Raw genomic sequence first — 24079 nt, 5'->3', positions numbered from 1 at the left:
TCTGAGATTATCCTGGCCTCAATACAGTAACGTACTGTCCCCACACCCTTTACCCAATAATTTCCATTCCTTCTCCCCTACCACCTCCTTCCTATTCTCGTCTCCCACTCTCTTTGTGTGGTATCCTCTACCAATGCATCCATACAAGGCTATCCCTTCCCATTCCCTGCCCTCTCCAGATCGCTGCTTCCATTCTATTTGACACTTGCATTCTGGTCCAAGCTGCTGGAGATGGAGGTCATGTGGGCATGAGGTGTGCTCGCTTGTGTGAATGAATGTGTGTATTTCTCTTTTTAATGACGGCTTGACCAAAAACTAATGTGTAAGTGTCTTTTAGTTGGGCCTGTCTGCAACTTGAGGTGTCATCTTTATGGTAAAGAGCAATCTATCTTTTCTTTACATTGTTGATATTCTAACCTGGAATTTCATTGTTTACAATTATTTTAGTAAGAGAAATGTTTTATTTCCAGATGGTTTTGAATTATGCACAAAAAAACCAGTAAAGCTTCATGAACAGAACAATCATTAGCTGCAGCTGTGGCTGCAGTAGTTAGGAATGGAAAGAAAATTAGACAAGCAGATATGGCTGCTTAAAATGAAGAATGCACTCTGTTTATGAGAAGCCATTCATATCAAAGGATCTGCAAGGCAAACATCTCTGTATTATTTCATGCTGCATACACCAAGGTTTCAGGAATTTATAACGCTGTTTCTGGCTTTAAAAAGGCAGGAATCTTTTCTTACAATCTATATGTGTTCCCAGAGGAGAACATTATTCCGATGAATGAATGTCTATTCTAGACATTTCTCCAATACCTCGGATGGCAACAAATCTATTAGAATCAAGCAAATCAAGGCCTACACAATATTCAGGAATTCTAACATCCATACCAAGGAAAAGGATTTTGAATAAACAAAAAATGACAAAGGACTATAAGAAATTTTCTGCTAAAGCAACAGCAGAAACACAATTTTAAAGGGAAAACAAAAGATTTAGAAGAAAGAGAGACTCATTCACAATGACAGCAGTTTCTCAGATGAAACTGATAATGAATTGGAATTATGTCAAGATGATGAAATGAATGATGTAGACACTCAATTGGATGATGCAGACACTCATGAACTAGTCATCTGTGTCCCACACAAATGAAATGTCTGAATGGATTCATGCAGACTGTAATGTAGCCAATTCCCCAACAAATTTCAAATGTGACTACTGCCTTAGTAATAATTAAACTGTAAAAGATGTATATAAAAGATGTATACAGGATTTATAATTAGAATCATTTATGAAAACCATATTTCATATAATGGAAAATCCAGTATGGAATGTACAATTTTATGAAAGGGATAGTTATAACCCATCACATAGTGGAGATGCTTAGTCACAGATAGGAACAACTAAAGCATTGTCAGAAAATGTGATTTTGGCCTACAAAGCCTGCGTCGGAGACAGAACACCCACACGCACATGCACACCCACACCCACAACTGCAGTCTTTGCAGCAATGCATGATAGGGAATGCAACTGTGTGTTTGATGTAAGGAGGCAGCTGTAGTGGAGAGGATGAGGGACAGCAGGGTAGGAATGGTGGACAGTAAAGTGCTGCTTGTGGGGGCATACAGGGATGAGGTGGAGAGAGGGTAGGGCAGCTAGGTGCAGTCAGGAGGTTAGACAATGGGCAGGGGAGGGTTAGTGGAAAAGGAGAGAGGTAAAGAAACTGTGTGTGCATTGGTGGAATAGAGCACTGTGTAGTGCTGGAGTGGGAACAGGGAAGGGAAAAGTAAGGAAAAAGACTAACAAAGGTTGAAGGTCACGGGAACCATATCCATCATGCCCAAGCCACCTCGCAATACCTCCTCTCCATTCATAAAATACTTCTGCTACACAATCCTAAATTTCTGGATGCCCTCCAGGAACTAGAGCAACATGCACAACATCACCTGAAAGTAAACTCTCCACCCTGTTTATTTCCTATTCATTCCTTGGACTACCATATACACCACCTCTACAACAACCTCTAAATCTCCCCCACATCCCCTCAAAGCTGCAAAACCCTGCCACCCAGACCTAATATATTCATTTCACCCTCAAAAACTCGCTCCTACACCATAAAGAATCCAGAATCTAAACAGACCTAAAACACAACCATGAACCTTTCCTCCATAAGCTTTAATCCGGCAGAAGTATCAGTCCTTTCCAGCATGCTCAGCAACTGGGTGGTCCACTTATTTCTTGGCCACAGTTTGTCAGTGGCCATGATTGTCATGCCCATATAGAATGCTGCACAGTGGTCACAGCTTAACTTGTAGATCACATGTCTGGTTTCAAAGGTAGCCCTGCCTTTGATGGGATAGGTGATGTCTGTGATCAGACTGGAGTAGTTGGTGGTGGGAGGATGTATGGGACAGGTCTTGCATCAAGGTCTATTACAGGGGTACGAGCCATGAGGTAACGGGTTGGGGGCAGGGTTTGTGTAGGGATGGACCCGTACATTATGTAGGTTCAGTGGACGGCAGAATACCACCGTGGGAGGACTAGGAAGGGTAGTGGGCAGGACATATAGGGCATGGCAAGAGGGAGTCGAGACCCTGGCAGTGAACATAGTTCAGTTGCTCCACTCCTGAGTTACAAGGAGAATGCTCCTCTGTGCCGGACGGTGGGGCTTTGGGAGACTGGGAAAGCAAGGAAAGGGAGATTTGTTTTTGTACAAGGTTGAGAGGATAATTACGGTCTGTGAAGGCTTTAGTGAGACCCTCAGTACATTTCAAGAGGGTCTGCTCATCACTGCAGATGCGACAACCATGGGTGGCTAGGCTGTATTGAAGGGACTTCTTGGTATGGAATGGGTGGCAGCTGTCAAAGTGGAGGTATTGCTGGTGGTTGGTAGGTTTGGTATGGATGGAGGTACTGATGTAGCCATCTTTGAGGTAGAGGTCAACATCTAGGAAGATGGCTTGTTGGGTTGAGTAGTACTAGCTGGAGCAAATGGGGGAGAAGTTTCTGAGGTTCCTGAGGAATGTGGATAGGGTGTCCTATCCTTGATCCAGACTGCAAAGATGTTATCACTGAATCTGAGCAAGGTGAGGGATTTAGGAGTCTGGGTGTAAAGTAAGAATTCCTCTAGATGGCCCATGTATAGGTTGGCATAGGACAGTGTCATTCGGGTGCACATAGCTGCACCTAGGATTTATTTGTAGGCAATGCCTTCAAAGAAGAAGTAATTGTGGATGAGGATATAATTGGTCATAGCGATTAGGAAGAAGGGTTTGGAATCTGTCGGGCATTGGGAAAGGTAGTGTTCAATAGCGGTAAGGCCATGGGTATTAGGGATGTTAGTGTAAAGAGAAGTGGTACCAATTGTGACGAGCAGGGCACAATGTGGTAAAGGGACATGAACTGTGGAGACTCGGCGGAGGAAATGGTTGGTACCTTTTATAAGAGAAGGTAGGATCTAGGTAATAGGTTGAAGGTGTTGGTCTATGAGAGCAGAGATTCTCTTGGTGGGGCCACAGTAAATGGCCACAATGGGGTGTCCTGGATGGTTGAGTTTATGGTTTTTAGCAAGCATGTAGAAGGTAGGTATGCGGGGAGTGGTAGGGGTGAGCAGAGAGATGGACTCTGGGTAGTGGTGAGCAGAGAGATGGACTCTGGGGAGAGGTTCTGAGATGGGCCTAAGGATTTGAGTAGTGACTGGAGATCCTGCTGGATTACTGGAATGGGGTCACTATGGCAAGATTTGTAGGTGGATGTACCTGACAGTTGGCAGAGTCCTTCTGCCAGGTAATCCTTGCAGTTCGAAACAACAAGCAACAGTGGTGGTGCCTTTGTCTACAGGTACGATTATAAGATGTGGATCAGTTTTTAGGTGGTGGACTGCGGTTCTTTGGGTGGATGTCAGGTTAGTTTGCTTGTTGAGGGACTTGGGGAATGATGGTGAGGCAAGGTTCAAGGTTAAAAAATTCTGGAAAGTTAACGGGGTGATTTGGGGGCAGTGGGGGTGGATCATGGTTGGATGGAGGATTCACTAAAAATTGATATCCATAATTATCTCATATTCCAAACTAGGCCACAAATGTAGTCTCTTGATCCCTTTGTCATCACTAGTAACTACACTCCTGGAAATTGAAATAAGAACACCGTGAATTCATTGTCCCAGGAAGGGGAAACTTTATTGACACATTCCTGGGGTCAGATACATCACATGATCACACTGACAGAACCACAGGCACATAGACACAGGCAACAGAGCATGCACAATGTCGGCACTAGTACAGTGTATATCCACCTTTCGCAGCAATGCAGGCTGCTATTCTCCCATGGAGACGATCGTAGAGATGCTGGATGTAGTCCTGTGGAACGGCTTGCCATGCCATTTCCACCTGGTGCCTCAGTTGGACCAGCGTTCGTGCTGGACGTGCAGACCGCGTGAGACGACGCTTCATCCAGTCCCAAACATGCTCAATGGGGGACAGATCTGGAGATCTTGCTGGCCAGGGTAGTTGACTTACACCTTATAGAGCACGTTGGGTGGCACGGGATACATGCGGACGTGCATTGTCCTGTTGGAACAGCAAGTTCCCTTGCCGGTCTAGAAATCGTAGAACGATGGGTTCGATGACGGTTTGGATGTACCGTTCACTATTCAGTGTCCCCTCGACAATCACCAGAGGTGTATGGCCAGTGTAGGAGATCGCTCCCCACACCATGATGCCGGGTGTTGGCCCTGTGTGCCTCGGTCGTATGCAGTCCTGATTGTGGCGCTCACCTGCATAGCGCCAAACACGCATATGACCATCATTAGCACCAAGGCAGAAGCGACTCTCATCGCTGAAGACGACACGTCTCCATTCGTCCCTCTATTCACACCTGTCGCGACACCACTGGAGGCGGGCTGCACGATGTTGGGGCATGAGCGGAAGACGGCCTAACGGTGTGCGGGACCGTAGCCCAGCTTCATGGAGACGGTTGCGAATGGTCCTCGCCGATACCCCAGGAGCAACAGTGTCCCTAATTTGCTGGGAAGTGGCGGTGCGGTCCCCTATGGCCCTGCGTAGGATCCTACGGTCTTGGCGTGCACCCGTGCGTCGCTGCGGTCCGATCCCAGGTCGACGGGCACGTGCACCTTCCGCCGACCACTGGCGACAACATCGATGTACTGTGGAGACCTCACGCCCCACGTGTTGAGCAATTCGGCGGTACGTCCACCCAGCCTCCCGCATGCCCACTATACGCCCTCGCTCAAAGTCCGTCAACTGCACATACGGTTCACGTCCACGCTGTCGCGGCATGCTACCAGTGTTAAAGACTGCGATGGAGCTCCGTATGCCACAGCAAACTGGCTGACACTGACGGCGGCGGTGCACAAATGCTGCGCAGCTAGCGCCATTCGACGGCCAACACCGCGGTTCCTGGTGTGTCCGCTGTGCCGTGCGTGTGATCATTGCTTGTACAGCCCTCTCGCAGTGTCCGGAGCAAGTATGGTGAGTCTGACACACCGGTGTCAATGTGTTCTTTTTTCCATTTCCAGGAGTGTATTTTGGATCACAATGGAAAGCTCTCAGAGGGCATTCTTGAACGATATGGTGAACAGTCTGTTTTTCAGCACCATAGTCACAACTTGTGGAAATTATTTTCTTCCACTTGTGCAGAGAATTGGCACACCTGCCACAGCTTGTACCTATTTGGCTAAAAACCAACCATATTTTGTGTCGCAATTCAAAGTCAAGTGTGTTGGTCAATATGCAAAGCATCTTCATTTGTTCCATTGTCGCATTAACCTACCATCTGAGTCTCCAGCAGTCATTAGAATTAAAGTCATTGCCAACTAACACCCTTGCAGTTGCCAGGGGTGGGTGATGAGATGAAGCTTCCCTTTACTGATGGTTTGAATGTCTGCATGAACAGGAAGGTGAGGATTTTACAGTAGTTTTTTGTACTCCCATACACATGTACTTTCCCACCACGTACATGGCAGTGGTATGTGGAAAAGTATGGGTAGCCAGGAAAAAGATGCAGGTGTGATTGGACCAGTTATAAGACACATGGTATGGATGAGCTGCGTTGACAACTCTTGTGTGAGTACTATTAATCAAAGCTGGGTCCAATACTCCACAATAGTGTAAGCCAATTCCAGAGCTGAAGTACACAGTGTAGGTGCAGAGGACTCCCACAATGTGACTTAGTGTTTCTGGAGGATGGCACTTCGAGTTTTGGTTATGGCAGCTGTTCCTGACACATGTAGTTGGCAACTGAGTGTTCTAACAAACATGACCACTAGATATTTTTAGGTTTCTATTATGTCCGAGTAGCCTTCCTTCAAAGAAGACCCACAGCTCTTTGACAACTTGTTGTTTAGGTGAAACCTTGAGACTTAGGTCTTAATGGCACTTGGGTCAATTTGGGGAAACATTGACCAATTTAAAATATACAGGGTGTTGCAGGAGGAATAGATAATATTCAGGGAAATTACAGGAATGATAATTTGAAGCAAAAAGTTTAGTAAAAATAGGCTCTAAAATACATAGCTCAAGAGCTACGAGTACTTGTACAGTAGAAGAGATGTGTTTCACAGAAGCAAGATGAACAACTGCTCATGGCTGCGCATTAGAGTCCATGCTCTTTGGAAATTTTTCCTTGTTATGGTCCATACAGCCACCTCTCAAAATATGGAAAGCAAAGAGTTTGCAGTAGATGAGATTTGTCTCACATTATTGAAAAGGATACCCAGGAGGATACACGAGATGAAACTGGAAGGAAAGATACCAAGAGAAAGACGAGAGACAGATGGCTGAAAGGAGTAGAGGAATATGTCCAGAAGAAAGGAGAAGACTGGAACAGGGTGAAGACGGAGAGATGGTGGCAAGACAGAAGACGATGGAGAGGCCTACGTTCCTTACAGACCCGGCCAGAGGCTGGAAACTGCCCAAGACAATGATGGAGCTCACAGCTTTTATGGGCTGTGTGCCCCATACTTACTGGACTTTTTTGTTTTCGCTTCCTGTCATATTCCTGAATACTGGCTATTTCCCCTGGGATATCCTCTATACAAACAAAATTCAAAACCATTTGTATCAGTTCAAGAAGTTCAACATTTTCACAAAAAAACATTAAGAGAAAAGAATATAGACCTTAACTAACATTAAACAATGGAAAATCCAGAATGGAATAATGACAATATTGTGTGTGTGTGTGTGTGTGTGTGTGTGTGTGTGTGTGTGTGTGTGTGTGTGTGTGTGTGTGTGCATGTCTTTTGGACACCCAATGGCAATGTTATCGGTGCCCTTCCACACATGAAAAGAAGTGAATGGGGATAAAATACACAAATGTTAACATACATACTAAGATAATGAATAAATACTAAAATATGCTACACAGGAGATTAAAACACAAGTAAAACAACAGAGGAGCTAAAAGAAAGGCACAGAGAAATGTGACAGGCTGACCACAAAAAAAAAAAAAAAAAAAAAAAAAAAAAAAAAAAAAAAAAAAAAAAAAAAAAAAAAAAACCACAATCACATTAAAACCATCATGGGAAAAGTATCAGACAAATTCACAAAACTTTAAAATTTGAACCAAATTCGTTTGAGCATTACTTACAATAAAGGGCAGATCCATCTGCAAATCTGCCATGACCCGCTAGTCAGAAAATAAAACACGCAGTCCAATAAAATGTGGGGCACAGTTATCTGTACGCCACAAGCACCACACACTGTACGGTCCTCTCGCTGAAGCAACAAGCCACGTGTCATAGAGCTGTGGCTTATGCAAAGACAAGTAAGGAGGACCTCGTCCCGTCAATGTGGATGGAAGGAGGTATGCCACAGCCACATTGTGGGCTTTACTACACAGAGCTTACTGTCTGCCACTTCCACCCACTCACTTGCCCACTGATGCAAGACTTTGGATCCCAACAGTGAGGCTATAGAATCTGTTGGGTACAGTTTGTGAAGGGCACTCAGAGAATTGGAACAGGCAAGAAATGTAAAACTGGAAGAATCTCTCATCTGCTGTAGTGCCTGCAAGATCGCTTATAATTCTGCATTGAAGACAGTAAAGCCTTGAGGCAGTAAAAGCTTGAAGACATGATCTGAGGAAGCAACCATGCAACCAGTGGGTTCCCCCAGTTTGGACCCATCTGTAAAGACAGCTACATAGTTGTGGTGGTCATATAAAACATCCGAAAATATTGCACTAAAAACAGAGGAAAAACCAAACAATGGAAACTCCAGGTAGGAATATCAACAATGTAGGAAAAGACAGATTGCTACTTGCCGTAAAGCAGACCATTAAGTTCCAGATAGGCACAATCAAAAGGCACTTACATATGAGAATGGTGGGAAGATGACAGGACAAAGTGGGTGGAGGGTGAGGGGACAGTATGTTACTGTAAGTTGAGATTGGGATAAATATGGGAGCAGAGAATGTGGTGCAAGGATAACTTCCATCTGTGCAGTCAGAAAAGCTAGTGGTGGAGGGAAGGATCCAGATGGCTTGGGTATCTGAAGCACTCACTGAAATCAAGTATGTTACATTCGGCTGCATGTTGTGTCACACGGTGGTCTACTTGGCTCTTGGCCACAACTTGGTGGTGGCTGTTCACCCTGGTGGACAGCTCGTTGGTAGTTGTACCAATATAAAAACCTGTGCAATAACTGCAGCAGAGCTGATAAATGACATGGCTCCTTTCATAGGTGGCCTGGCCCCCCATGGGCTAGGATAAATCTGTGACAGGACTGGAGCAGTAAGTACTGAGTGGTTGGATTGGACAGGTCTTGCACCTGGGTCTTCCACAGGGATATGATCCTCATAACCAGGTGTTGGGATTGGGAGTGGCACAGGGACGGACTAGGTTGTTGTGGAGTTTGGGTGGGCGATGGAACACCATTTTAGGAGTATCCCAGATAGGATTTCCCTCATTTCAGGGCACGATGACAGGTAATCAAAGCCCTGGCAAGGGACGTGGTTCAGTTGTTCCATTCAGGAGGGGTACAGGAAGGATTGGAGGTGTGAGAGGTAATGGCATGGATCTGTTTGTGGACATGTCTGGGGGATAGAGCCTGTCTGTGGCGGCTTTGGGGAGATTCTCAGCATAGTGAGTAAGGGAGTTTTTGTCACTGCAGATACACTGTCCCTGGGGAGACAGGCTGTATGAGAGGGACTTTTTGGTGTGAAAGGGATGAAAACTGTCCAGATGCATACTGTTGGTGATTGGTGGGTTTCATAAGAGCAGAGGTGCAGATGGAGTCATCAGAGAGGAGATGGTCAACATCTACGAAGGTGGTAAACTGGGTCGAGGAGGACCATATAACGAGGATGGGAGGGGAGGTGTTGAGGTTGTGAAGGAATGAATGTAGGGTGTCTTGGCCCTGAATCCGGATCATGAAGATATCATCAATGAGCCTGAACCACACTTGGGGTTTGGGGGGGCTAGGAAGGTATCCGCTACATGTTCCATGTAAAGGTTGGCATAGGAGGGTGCCATGTGTGTGCCCATGGCTGTACTGCAGATATGTTTATATACTTTCCCCTCAAAGTAGAAGAAGTTGTGCATTGGGATAAAGTTAGTAAGGTGTATGAGGAATGAGGTAGTGGGTTTGGATTCTGAAGGACATTGGGAAAGGTAGTGATTAATACAGGTAAGACGATGGGCCTGAAGGTGATTGGTGTATAGGGAGGTGGTGACAACAGTGATGAGCAGGTAAAGGGGTGGGTATGGTGGAGTGTCGGTGTAGGAAGTGGTTGGTGTCTTTGGCGTGGGAGGCTAGATTACAGGCAACTGGTTGGAAGTTTTAGTTAATAAGGGCTGAAATTCTTTCAGTGGGAAGTTTGTGGATTTTGGGGAGTTTGTAGAAGGTGGGTGTGAGTTGTGTCACAGGGGTGAGGAGAGAAATGGATTCAGGGGAGAGATTCTGGGAAGGGCCTAAGACTTTAAGAAGGGATTGGAGGTTGTGCTGGACTTCTGGGATGAGATCACTCTGGTAGAGTTTATATATGTAGGAGTCAGATAATTGGCGGAGTCCTTCCACCAGGTAGTACTATAATTCATAACGATGGTGGAATCTTTGTCTGCAGATACGACGATTAGGTCAGGATTTGTTTTGAGGTTGTACTGAAAGGTTGCTGTTCTGGGGAAGAGACTTGGGGAAGGATGGTGAGGCTAAGTCGAACATAAGGAATTCCTGGAAAGTGACCAGTGGGTGGTTATGTGGGAGGGGGGAGGATCACAGTTTGATGGTGGTATGAACTGGAAGAGGCAGGATTCAACGTCGGAATTAGGGTGGTTTTGGTTGGACGGATGTTTGGAGAAGAAGTGCTTCTATTGCAGGGATTGGGAGAAAATGAGTAGGTCTTTGACAAGTCCAGAATTGTTAAACTTGGGTGTAGGGCTAAAGATGAGGCATGGATGGTATGAAACCTCTGTGGAGCTGAAGGTTTTGATGGGAAGGTTAACAACAGTGTTATAGGAATGTTTTGGCTCTGGATTTGGTGGACAGTCAGTAAGGAATTTTGGGGATGTGGCAAGCTGAAAAGGTCAGCTAGGTAGGGTCTAGCTGCTATGAGGGGTGGGCGAGGAGGAGTTCAATAGTGGATAGTGACACCCAGGGTGCCAGTAGGATGTCAGCAAGTTGGATAACTTATGGAGGTCAGCGGTTTGGACATCTTATGGAGGTGGTGCCTAGAGTGCACCACCAGGTGCTGGAGAGCAAGGATTCAGTTTCACAGATGTGACATATGGAGTAGGGATTGCAGAGTTGCATCTGGAGCAGAAGTGATTCTGGGATCCTGGCCTCAATCTATGGTAACATACTGTCTCCACACTGTCCACTCAACAGAGTCCACCCCATCTGTCCTATCATCTCCTCCCAATTCTCATCTCGCGGTTTGTTTATTCGCCACCCTCTGCCATCACATCTGCCCGTATTTCCCCACTCCTCTCCATTTTTGCTTCTTTTTTCTCCACCTCGCTGCCCCACAACCTTCTGATGCTGCACCTATTGGCATTCTAGTCCCTTCACATTCCACCAGACAGCATTTGTATCCCTCCCCACCTGTACACTACTACCCCTCTCCCTTCCTCAACCCTCCTAGATCGCTGCTTGCAACCCATGTGATAGTTGCATTGTGGCCTGAGAGGCTGGAGTTGGCTGTCACGTGTACATGAGGTGTACTTGCTTGTGTGTACGAATGCTGTGTGTCTCTCTTTTATTGACGAAGTCTTTGGCCGAAAGCTTTATGTAAGCGTCTTTTAATTGTGCCTGTCTGCAACTTGTACTCGCTCCTGTATGGTGCTAAATCTAAAATGACTGTGGGACTCTGCAAAGACCAGGGTGGTTGACAGTTAAAACCCTGGATTTGAGGCTGTAATTGCTCTACTCCAAGTGTCTCCAGCATATGCCGAATGTGGATCCCAAATGACCTTGTTGCTTGTGGAAAATGGGAGAAAAGGTGTTCCAGAGTGGGACAAGCAACAGGATGGTATGTGTGTGAATACAGTGCTGTAAGGAACTTATAGGCCTGATGCCCTAAGACGAGTTGCCATCAAATTTTAAGTGGCAGTTCACCAGCCACAGCTGAGAAACTGAGTTTGGGACTTGTCCTATAACCACCCATGGCCAACCTAATCCCCTCACCGTGGACGACGTCAACGGTCTTCAAATAACAAGGCCTCGTCGATCCATAGACCGTGCACCCACAGTAGCGCTATAAAACTGAAGCAGATGCAACCTGTCTGCTCCCTAAGACCAATGGCTAAGGCACTTTACTACGTTCAGTGCCGTTAGAGTTCTGGTTTTCAGGTCTCACAGGTGTGGAAACCACAACTCAGTGAAAAAAATGAGGCCCAGAAACCTCACGAAACCTCATATGCAAGTCAGGTAAATTAAAAATGCGATGGGAATGATTGAAATGAACACACACACACTTATATGCATAAAACTGAAATTCTCTTTGCAGCCCGCTCCTCTAGCCTCAGTAGTTTAAGTTGCAACTGATGGCTCACTTTTGCAGCACTGGAGTAGAAACAGAAGAAAAAGCAAAATCATCCACATGTAAGGAAAACTGTACAGGACTCCTTACCTTAGATGCGACACTGTTTATGGCTATGGCAAAGAGGGCAACACTTAAAATACTGCCCTGAAAGACACCATTCTCCTGTTCAAAACGATCTGACAGTGTGTCACCACCTCAGGTCCTAGAAAAACACACACAGGAAAGACTATATGAAGATGTGGCGGTGGCCATGATAGCCCCATTGACGCAGTTGTGTGAGAATACCATGTCTCCAAGTAGTATCTTATGTCCCACTGATATCAAAGAATTCTCTGATACAGTGATATTTACACAGAAAAGCCTGCTGACAGCTGCCTGTAGCAGTGTCAGGATGACAACGCTGAAAATGGCTAAGGAGTTGCATGGTCTCTAACAACCAAACCAAATGACAGTTAACGATTTGCTCTAGGGCCTTTCCTACACAGCTCATTAAGACAATACTCCGGTAACTACTGGGACATGTGTTGTACTTTTCTGGTTTGACGATAGTACCAAAATTGCTTCCCTCCATGAGTTGGGAAATTGATTGATTGCCCTATCAAATTGATGTGTTTGAGGAGGATTTCCTTTGACACTGCTGGCAGTCAAAGCATGCATTATTGGATTTGGAAGAGACTGGGTGCAGTATCACAAGACTCCGACAGTGCCATGTCCACCTCTCACACGGAGAAAGGGCGGTTGTAAGACTCAGAATTTATAACGATATGTTTACGTAATGTGTATACATAAACATATGTTATAAACGTCCCCGTTCGTAGTTGCTAATTATAACAATATGTTTCTTTTGTGCTGTAACATATAGCTATAATCAGCGGTGGAGATATATTTGCGAACGCCGACCGTGTGCGGCTGCCTCTTGTTGGATCGTCTGATCAGTCGGAAGTTGCACTGCAGAGGAGAGTAAAATGCCTATCCAAAATATAATTACTTTTGGATAGCTCAACATGAATTTCCTAATGGACCGTAGTTTATCATGCATTTACCAGTAGAATATGGCGCGGAGAAAATATTCCGCCGCATACAACTTCCGCCCGTATTCGACGAAAGAATTCGTGACTGTGAACTCTCTATTTGGCAGAAACATAAAGAAAATTAAATAACTTCATGAAGGAGTGAGACACAGATTTTACACTAAATAAATAGTCCATACACCAATTCCATTTAAATCTGAGTTTATGGCAATTAATAGAAGAACTTACACTGCAATGAAAAATTTAACATGGATGCCGTTTTTGACTGGCACTTCTCTTCTGGGAATGACAATAATTCCTTTGATGTTTCCACATACAGGACGCACAATAAATTTACTGCTATGAAGTATTGCACTTTTAGTATTGCACTTTTACTGTACACTAAAATAATATTATTTTTAACGATAATAATACGGCAGCAAGACATACGCTTCCAACACAAGTTACAAGAGAAGAATGAGTAACTGTTCATCGAGAATATCTCGTAAATAAAAAAAGAAATGTGTAAAAGTGTTCTTCTTCTGTCTGTTTTTCGCGCCGCGGTTTTCAAAGTCAGTAGCTCAGTGCATCTCTGACGGCGCTTCGACAATAAACACGTTACGTCACAGGTCGTTCACAAGATTATTTGCTAACTGTAGCTGTTGCCGAGCGACTGCTCGATTAGTGAATGATTTAAAATGATAAGGCAATCACATAATGTTACAAATTGTCGGATCTGAAGTCCAACCTGCCCCTCTCTACAACTGCACAGCAGCGGTGAAACGGTGAATCTTGGCTGGCACTGGCAGCAGTTTTCACAAAATGCTATGAGAGCACCTGAGCAATGTCTCCGGGCGTTGTTTGGTGACACTCCTTTCAGCACTGCTGCTATCAGTAAACGACTGTGTCTACTGGAAATCTTCTGCATGGTTTCCCATACTTTTGTAGAACAAGTGGAATGATTTATGGAGTCCAGGAATGCTTTCCATGACCTTTTCTTGCTCTCCTTAATTACACGTCGAGCCTTGGCTCTTGCAACTCGAAAGGCTATGAGGCAGTCAGCTGTCAGGCAGCATTTAAACCAGCTACGAGCCACACGCCTGTCCTGGATTGCTGAACAGCACTTATCTGTCCACCTAGATACAGGTCACCTCGTAAGATGACTGGAGGACTTTGTGATCGATAGGTCAGTGGTGTGATGGATCACTTGTGTTATGTGGTCCACCCATTCCTGGATGCTGCTGCTGCTGTGTTCAAACACAGCCAGCTGGCTGAACAGCATCCAGTTAGAACTAACAACCATTCATTTTGGTGGCTTCTCTTCAGGGAATGGTCCACCCAGAAGGTGGTTGCGGAGTGGGAAATGAACACTAAAATGAAGGCAGTCAATGACTTCCCACTGAACAGAATCTGCAAGGGCTGGACAGCACTTAGAGAAGTTGATGGTCGAGATTGACCAAGCAGCATCACAGAAATAAGTGCGAGTACCCGTGTTGATGATGCACACCTCGTGAGACATTGTGAGGCTCTCCAAAACCCTGAGGGTAATGAGAGGTCAAGCCTCACAAGACATGGTGTGAGATTGAAGACTCCCAGTGGGAAGAATTAACGTGGAATTTCTCCAGAAGATCCACAACATCTATGACAGCAGAGGAGTGATGCACATTTTTTTACAAACGTAGCAACCCCTCCATTGGCTCTGTCTTCAGTCAAGTCATCCTTTCTTAGAAGGGTATAGCCCCATAGCACGGGGACGTCAGTGATTTTAAAATGTATTTCTTGTAAACCCAGGCACAGGGGGCATTCCTGTGCTAGTTGTTTCAGCTCTTCCACATATGTCCTGAACCCATTAATGTTCCACTGTAATATGGGAGTCATCTATCACCAAGGTTATACTTTCACTCAGTCTTTATGCCGGGGAGGGGAACCCATAATGGCTGGGGGCTCAGTCTTGGGGTGAGATGATTGCCCCTGTCCAACATCGAGGTCCATTAGCTCTAACGAAGAAATGAGAGACATCAGATGGATGACGTTGACATCAGTGGACTGTTTACTTCCCGACACTGTTGATGGTGGATGCTTGGTCTTTGATTTCTTGCCCTGGGTAGGCTTTGGAGCCACAATGATGGTAGTGGTAGTGGCAGCACTGAACCTTCAAGGGAGCAGGGAGCTCCACAATGTTAGTGACCACAGATTTTTGTGATGTTTTGGGAGGAAGTGTAGGCTGTGAAGAAACCTCAGCAGCACAAGTGCAATGATAAATGCAGGTACTAGTGCTGACACTGGCTACCTCAGTTTATGTAGCAGCATTGGTTTTCTGTACTGACTGTTTAACAATTAAAGCAAAGAAGGTGGTAAATATTGGGGGCTGCACGGTCTTGTAAATCATCCTGGCCTCACCGTAGGGGATTGGCTTTAATCTCCTGTATCTTCTGTTCTTCAAGGAGACAGTGCACTCTCTATTCCAGAGAGGGCGAACCCCAGAGTAATTCACACATTTTGGAGAAGATGAACATCTGACTACTCCATAGACAGCCTTACCACATCTGCCATAAGTGGCTTCTCCTCTACATCCGAGAGTGATGTGCCCAAATCACTGGTATTTAAAACAGCTCGTTGGGTCGGGGACATAGGGCCACATGATAACTGAAGAAACCTGCCTTAAAATGTTACAGGCGTTTTGTGCTATTAAAAGTGAGGAAGAAAGAGTTGGATTTAATCAGATCGCCTTTCACCCTTTTCATAAAATTCTGCACATCTACAGTGCCTTCTTGGACTCATTCAACTTTCAAGTCTTCTTTGGGAATGTGCATCAGGTCTCTGCATGTCACAACACCTTTAGCGCAGTTTAATGTGGTGTGGAGCTTAGTCTCAATGGGACATTTCCCGAGAGTTTTGGCTTTCTGCTGTTTTGTCCTTTGTTTGAAACTTGATGTTTCCACCACAGTGTCCCGTTTTGTAACTGCTTAACTGGCAATATTACGAAAAGAATAGATTACTACTCACCACACAGCGGAGACATTGAGTCACAGACAGCCACAACAAAAAGATTACTAACCACATAAACTTTTTGCCAGAAGGCCTTCTTCTAAAATGGACAACATAAATACACACATTCTAGCAAATGCAGCCCACGGACACATAACCACTGTCTCTAGTCTGGCCTTGGCAGCCAGACAATAGTCATGGGTGCGAGATGCGTTTGCATGAATGTGTGTCTGTGTATGTTGTTTTTTTTCAGAAAAAGGCCTTCTGGTCAAAAGCATACATGTTTAATTAATTTTAAATTTTTAACATTGGTTTCAACCAGCAGTGTGGATCGTTTTCAGTGGCTTTCCATAAACATTCACGAGCTCATAGAAAGTATAGAAAAGCACACGTTCACAGTTGGTCAGCTAGATCACAGTTATTTTTACACTGGCAACAGTAACAATTTTAATTTTTTAATGTAATAACTGGAAATTTTAATACATAATATTATGGAAAACAGCTATTACTTGAAAATGTTTTCTTGCTTATTCATTGGTTATTAACAACCTCTTTGATCAACAAACATATGCCGAGGGTTACGAGACAAATCTGTATTAGAAAGGACCATAATTAACCTTTAGCAAAAGGCATGTTTATAATTAATTTTTTTCTGAGAGAGCAGTTATTCAACAATATATCAAATCTGGCTAGTAGATACAGCAGGAGTCGGATTGCAACTAGGCATTAATGTAACGATTCCTGCCCAAATTATGAAAAAATAAATGATCTATAAAAATGGTCCATTTTAAGTGATATGCATGATGAAACCCAGTACTTACTTTGTGTTCAAATTTGAGTCTTCAGGTTCCCAACCAGCCATTATTTCCTCATCATACAGCACTGATGAACAATTATGGCACTTTGAGCATGTTGTCATGCTAATCTCCAATGCAACAGGAGCATTTGGATCTCTGTAGAAATAATACAGAAAGTTCAGAAAATGAATCTCCTTGGTGGAGTACAGATAACAGAAACAATAAAGACCAACTCATTACTGTAGAAGTAAGGCACTGCTGACAGGCACATAAACAAGACTGTGAATGTTGCTGAGCTTACAGGTGAATCCTTACACACACACACACACACACACACACACACACACACACACACACACACACACACACACACCAACTAGGCCACACCCTCTCAGCCAACTATATTGTGCTAGAATGCCAATCAAAGTGCAGTACAAGCACAATGTAGATGGGTGAGAATGTTGCGCTGGTCCATGTGCACGTGAATATCAGTAAAATATGTAAAAATGAAATTCTATATTCCACTGATGGAGGACAAGGAAGAGTGAAACAGAGTTTGGTAGACAGAAGTTGAGAAGGGGGGTGAGGGGAAGGTAAGTGGTAAAGCAGGCATAGGGAAACTAGAATAAGAGGAGGAGTTGGAGAGTAGGAAGACGAGATGGAGTAAAGAGGGGCGGGAGAAAAGAGAAGAAGGGTGAGAAGAGAGGAGTGGGAGAGCAGTGTAGTACAGAAGGGCGGGGCAGTAAATTGGGGTGGATGAGTAAAGCAGAAAGGGCAAAGCATAGCATGGGGTGACCAGAAAGAAAGAGAGGTGTAGGGTGAAGGAAGGGAGGTGGCAGGGCATTGGTAGGAAGGGGGGGGGGGGTGGCAATAAAGGGTGACAGGCCATATTAAGGGTGTGGGTGTCAGAGCATAGTAAGGGGAGAGAGGGAGGGTTTGGTTGCAAGGGCAGGGTACAGTTCCAAGGGCAGTGGACAAGGACGAAGCAGCATATTTGGGAAGGGGAAGTGGGCAGCAGTGCAGAGTGTTTGTTGCAGCATGGGAGGAATGAGGAAGAGTTGTGAAAGTTGGGAGAAATGAGGGAGAGATGGTGCAGTGGAGGAGAGATTTGGCGGGGGGGGGGGAGTGACAGACGGGCAGCAGGGGGGAGAGGAGCAAAAGATGAGGGCAGTGGGGGCAAGATGAGGGAAATAAGGGGCAATATGGAAGGAGAGGAAAGTAATGTGATTAGAAACTGAAACAGAATTTAAGATAAAGTGAGAGAGAGTAATAATAAATGTATTCGTAGAAGATAGAAGTGAATTGTATTTCACAATATTTGAAACTGAACAATGATTTACTGTCAAGAAAGGACTTTTGTTATGTTGTAATTATGTAGATGTTGAAGTTTTTTTCTATATTGGCCTTATAAATATACTGTAATAATGATTGACCAGTTGAATCAATGTGTGCTTACAGTGTTGTAATAACAGACAGTATTATCATAGGGTAGTGGGAAAAAGAGTACCTTGCATTCAAGGAAACACCGCATTGATGGAATTTTCCCTCTGCTTTTTGTGCCCTTTCTTATACAAAGCCATTTCACATCCTCAACTCTTCTGAATGTAATTTTGTCACCATGTAGCAATCAGGTCTATTTTCCTTTCCACGTTATTAATTTTCATGAGCACTGTTATAATATATTACATTTTACAAAAAGTAACTATTTTCTCATATTATTGTTATTCAAGCTATCCTTGTAGCTATGGGTCTGCCAGAATGTTCTCCTTTTAGCATATCTCACCTGGTATGTGTTTCTTTAGGGTACAAAATCTCTGGAAGGAGCTGCTGCTGAGATGATGCTGCCGAACCTAAGCAAAGAAAAGATCAGAATAACAAATGGGTACAAGTAATCCCTTAACACCACCTAATCAGAAAAAAACTTAATGTGTTAAACAATATGTTCACACATCTTTATAAGTAACTCAGTATAACAGTGAAAATAGTTTAAATTTCCTAAGTCAATCCAGAAAATGCCATTATCAACATCAGTTTTAATTCTGTACAAATTTTGGTACATTGCTAATAAAGGACATACTAATGCAGAAGTGTAAATAGTAGTTTCTCATGCGCAAAGTGGATAGCACCATTTAACAACATTTTACCTCATTTCCACTGCGCTGCTGGGAAGCATACTTTGTAGAGGTTACTGCAAAGTTTCCATCATGTTCCATATGCAATTCTCTATGTTAGATTATTTCACTTCTTAGACGAACTGCCACATTATGTGGGATCATCTCTCTTGTGCAGCCATCTGTACCCATTCTGCCTTCATTATTACATAAACAATATCTAATAACTACCAAAATCTGTGTCTCCTTTGTAGAGACTATGATTCTCTATCTCTTCTAGGATACATATGCAAAGCTTGATTAACTATGCAGATTAGAGTTACTGAAAACTTTACTTGCAGCAGTCCTAATAACAATATCAGAAAATGAGCTGATGAGAAAAAAATGGTGGAAGTTATCACTTCTCCAATGTCTACTTAAAATTCATATATGATTCTGCATTGTCAGAGCGCCAAGTTGTTTATTTTTTCAATTCAGTTATGTATTTAATTCAATAATTGACATTAGGGTGCGTCTTTGGAAGCAGTGGGATGTCAACTATCCATCTCAAATGGAGGTACTTTAGGCACGAGAAATTTGTATGTTATATTTTAAAACTTTTGATTCTCATACGTAATTATGATGCTCTATAGATGAGTACACACAACAACTGAAAACTATAAAATAACCACTAGAGATGGATTTATTTAAGCTTGCACCACGAGATGTGTAAAAACAAATGTACTGCAGACAATGTACTATGCTATTCCCATGGCAAGTGCAGATGTGGATCAAAGAGTCTTTATTAAGTCAGTTCACTCTCAGCCACATACTGTGCAGTTATTTTCAGAGTACAGATGTAGATGGATCATGGCAAAAGCAATGACGAAAACTGTAGCATCAATTGCAATTTCAACATTACTATCATCCCACAGCTATGGGCTGGTTCTTACTCTGCACATGGACAATCAGAATGATGTCTGCACATAAAATATATGGAAATCTGAATAATTTTTTCCTGTAGTATTTTAATGCTATAAAATGAATGTTAAATGTGTGTACTACATCTATATGAAGTATTGCCATATTAATGGGTAAATTATGCTCAACAGGTGTAACATTGTTAGGAGAAGGAGGGGGGATGGGTGGAGGGGAGAGGAGGGGATGGGGTGAGGGGAGAGGAGGGGATGGGGTGAGGGGAGAGGAGGGGATAGGGTGAGGGGAGAGGAGGGGATGGGGTGAGGGGAGAGGAGGGGATGGGGTGAGGGGAGAGGAGGGGATGGGGTGAGGGGAGAGGAGGGGATGGGGTGAGGGTGAGGGGAGAGGAGCATATGGGGGAGGGGAGAGGAAGGGATGGGGGAGAGGAGAGGAGGGGATGGGGGAGAGGAGAAGAGGGAAGGTGGTGATAGGGGAGGGGAGGGGAGGGGAGGGGAGGGGAGGGGAGGGGAGGGGAGGGGAGGGGAGGGTACAAGCATGAGGGAAGATAGGTCACCGGATTGCTGCCATGTACATCCGTTCTACTTAGACCTGCAAACTTTAGAGTGAGGAGGCAATGCCCTATTCTCTCTACCACACTAAGTCTCAAGAAGCATTTCATACCATTATATTGATCCTTCTGCAATATGCCTTATGAATCATTGCCAACACAGTGCACAGACATGGCTGGGGAGTGTTTATTTTCCACAAAATGCTTTCAGACTACATGGAATACAGGTATGAATTACTAACAAAAGAATTGGTGTTGGACAGGATCTATATAAATCTCTGCGAACTTTTCTACACTGCTAAAGAGAAACGGATTCCTAGCCATCCTTTATGGCACCTGTATCATTCTTCCAGGAAAGGCGACGTCTCCCAATTTTCATTTGTTGACTAGACTATACCTCCCGAGCATTTCCTGCCCAGTGGTTGGTTTGTGGGATTGAAGGGACCAGGCTATACCTCCCCAGCATTTCCTGTCCAGTGGTTGGTTTGTGGGATTGAAGGGACCAGACTACAAGGGCTATCGGTCCCTTTCCTGTCCAGTGCTCTTATGTGAGTAGTCAAAATAACTTCACTAAGCCTGAGTTTGTATAGTGTAGTTATTTTTAGTGTATTAAGTGAGTACTTATTTGCAGTTGTTACATGAGCTGTTATGTAAAAAGGGCTGGAGCTGTCAACTGTCTAGCACAATGAGAAGTCTCTCACAAGTGTAACAAGTTGTATGCATTCAACATGTTGATTTCTTTGTCTCCACCATCACTGGATGGAATATTTTGCACAGTGTGAGGGGTGTTGAATGTTTCACCCCAGCCTCAGCTCTCACAACATCTGAATAGGCACAAAGGCTTAAATTGTCACCCTCTGCAAAAGAAGTAGGTCACCTAGGTCTTGTGGAACTTCAGATATTTCAGCATAAGTCAAGCAATGCATTACAGCCGATTACTGTTTCAGACTTGAATATGATCAGTCCCATTCTAGATATATTCACACCCAGCCTGCAAGATATATTGTGTATGTGTGGTAAGTGGCTCCACTCAGTGCATCCCACTCTACAAGTGTCAGAATTTCTTGATTGGAAGAGATTTATTTATGCAGTCTAGCATTAACACTGTTGATGATGAGAGACAAGCATCAACTTTCTAGTCATTCATTAACTCACCACCAGTGAGTGTTACATAGCTACTAGGGCCAACAATACACAGTAAACTGTAGTCAGAAGCAAGGTGCCACATTTACCAATCCAATCCCTTTTGCGCCAACACTACATATGTCACGGATAACATCATAACTACAAATTACGCACTTCTCAGCCATTCTTTATAGGAACATAACACAAAAGCTCATTTAATACGTGCAAATAAGTACTCTGTTTGTAAAGTAAAAGTAACTCTATTGTATAAATACATGCTCTACTCACAGTAGAGAACCGGACAGGAAATGCTGAAGTGATGCAGTCTGCCTGTCTGTAAACTGAAAAGTGAGCAGTACTGATGATGGGGAAGCTACCGTTCTCAGAGCAATGTTACAGGTGGCATACAGGGTTACTAAGAATCAGTTTCCTCTCTAAAAGTGTGATCACTGTGCAAATATTATATAAAATTTGTCCATATGCATTTCTTGTGTTGGTATTATTAGTAACTCACATTTGTAGACCATGTGTTAAGAAACTCTGCGGAAAAGAAACATCACCCTGGGCATGTACGAGCACTGCGTCACCAGTGATTAATAAGGCGAGTTGTGGAAGTGTCAGTATAACTTTGTGAAACATCCTGTAGTTGCTTCTTTTGACACAGTGAGGTGGTGCCACCAGTAGTTCATAAGATGAACTGAGGAATGGTTGGTATAACTTTGTGAAACATCCAGTAGCTGCTTCTTGTGACGTAGTGGAACAGAGAGAATGGGGACTTGCCTACTTGCTCTTCTGTCTGCAGACCTATGAAGAGGAGACAAGTGCATGACCACAAGTTGGCAATCTGCCTTCCCTTATGTCTCTACCCTCCACCTCTCTCTCCACCCTATTACACCCTAAGAACAAAATTCATTCCTTAATACAGCTCTAATCCACTTAGATGTGTTATCCACATTAAATACCTGTCCTGAATCCAGTTCATTTAACAATGAAGATTAATTTCATATTATTAAAACACTATTTTTAATAATCTTGTTATTTCTCCACTTTATGTAAAATAGAGAAAAATTAATAGGATCTTCTCTGTTGGAAACTTAATGCAGTTTAATTTTGTACTGGGAAACATTTTTGCTAGAAGATGCAGTTTTTGAGTTATTCAAGGAAAAACAAATAAGTGACCTCTAAATGCCACCCCCACCCCTACACTCACAATCCACCAGTCAGGATTTTTAGTACCTTGTTCATGACACTCCCTTCTACTGCTGTACAAATGTTTGTGACTACAATTTTTTTTTTTTACTGGTCATTTTTTGGTCTTTGTTGACTCTGCTAAATATGCCTTCCACAAGCACGTGCTGAGCAAGGTTGTGAGAAAGGGCAAAGATCCACCAGGGTTCAGTAGCCATGTTAGAAAGTTGTTGTGAAAACAAACAGAGTTTCATCTCTGATGTAAGTGAAGCCACAGCCTAGCTGACATAAAGAGTTGAATGGAGCCAAACTGAGTGAGGGGGCAGGGATGTGGCAAGCATTCAGTGCATCTGAAAACCTGAAATACTGAATTCGGTCTTCTGAGATTTCTTCACATAGAAGGTAATAATATGGTTCCTCCTTTGAAATGTGCACAAACAACAAACTGGTAGATACTGAGGTATGAGACCATGAAATACAAAATTAACTAAAACTACCAAAGAAGGGAAATGCAACCAGGCCAGATGACATACCTATGAGGTACAACATTTGTTCTCAATGGTGATGTTGTGTTCCAAGATGACAGGGCCCTTGTTCATAAAGCTTGCATCATGCAGGACTTGTTTTGAGAGCATGAGGATGAACTGTCACATCTCCCTTGGCCACCAACACCAACAGAATTCAATAACACAGAGCCTCTGTCGTTTACTTTCAAGAGAGGGGTGTTTGTTCACCTTTGTCATTGTTACCTGAACTTGCAGTATTATGCAGAAAGAATGGTATAAGATTCCCATGGGACCCACACAGGATCTGTATTTATACATTCTGAGGAGAACGGAAACTGTTTTGAAGGCCAACAGTTTTCCTATCCCTTATTAGGCATGTCAATGTGTTGTGTTTTGTTTTGGCATTTCCGTGTTTCTGTCTGATCCCTGTACATCCACAAACATAATATGGCATACGAGCATATTGATTTGTATCCACAATATAGGAAGCAACTTTTCTGTGTTAACAATGCAAGAATAGATATGTGGCAACCAGCACTAATTTTTTAAGGAGTTAGGCATTTTGACTATTGCTTTGCAGTGTATTTATTCCCTCAAAAAGTTTGTTGTAAACTTTCCACTGCCTTAGTCACAAGTGCTATTTTGCAATGGACAAGTCAAAAGAGTTGTATGTGCATGTCATAGTTCATGATGTTATCATTTGCTCTGCCTCAGATAAGGAAATTCCAGTTAGAAAAGCCTTCCTTGAAGAGGTTTTGTCAACTTCCCAACTATATGATGTCTCACAATCTGCTGGTCAGAAACTGGAAGTTTGGTGTGATGATGATGTCATGGTGGTGCAAGCCAGCCTATTTGGCGGCTCCCACATAATGCATGTAGTGTTCCAGCCTCCACTCT

General features: G+C 43.7%; 1 protein-coding gene across 4 annotated transcripts in view; it reads right to left on the bottom strand.

The window, feature by feature from the left end:
• The window catches only part of LOC126281424 (DENN domain-containing protein Crag), a 292659-nt gene that overhangs the window by 51362 nt on the left and 217218 nt on the right, over window positions 1-24079 (bottom strand). For all 4 annotated transcript variants that reach the window (XM_049980371.1, XM_049980368.1, XM_049980369.1 and 1 more), the window contains 2 exons: window positions 18571-18637; window positions 16812-16943 (listed from right to left, as the gene is read on the bottom strand). In XM_049980371.1, the coding sequence (XP_049836328.1) occupies window positions 16812-16943; window positions 18571-18637 (199 nt within the window). The remainder of the gene's footprint in view (window positions 1-16811; window positions 16944-18570; window positions 18638-24079) is intronic.

The sequence above is a fragment of the Schistocerca gregaria genome, chromosome 7 (genome assembly GCF_023897955.1).
Source record: "Schistocerca gregaria isolate iqSchGreg1 chromosome 7, iqSchGreg1.2, whole genome shotgun sequence".
Classification (NCBI taxonomy): domain Eukaryota; kingdom Metazoa; phylum Arthropoda; class Insecta; order Orthoptera; family Acrididae; genus Schistocerca; species Schistocerca gregaria.
Note: the sequence above shows the minus strand (reverse complement) of the source record. Positions and strands in the feature narration are given on the sequence as shown.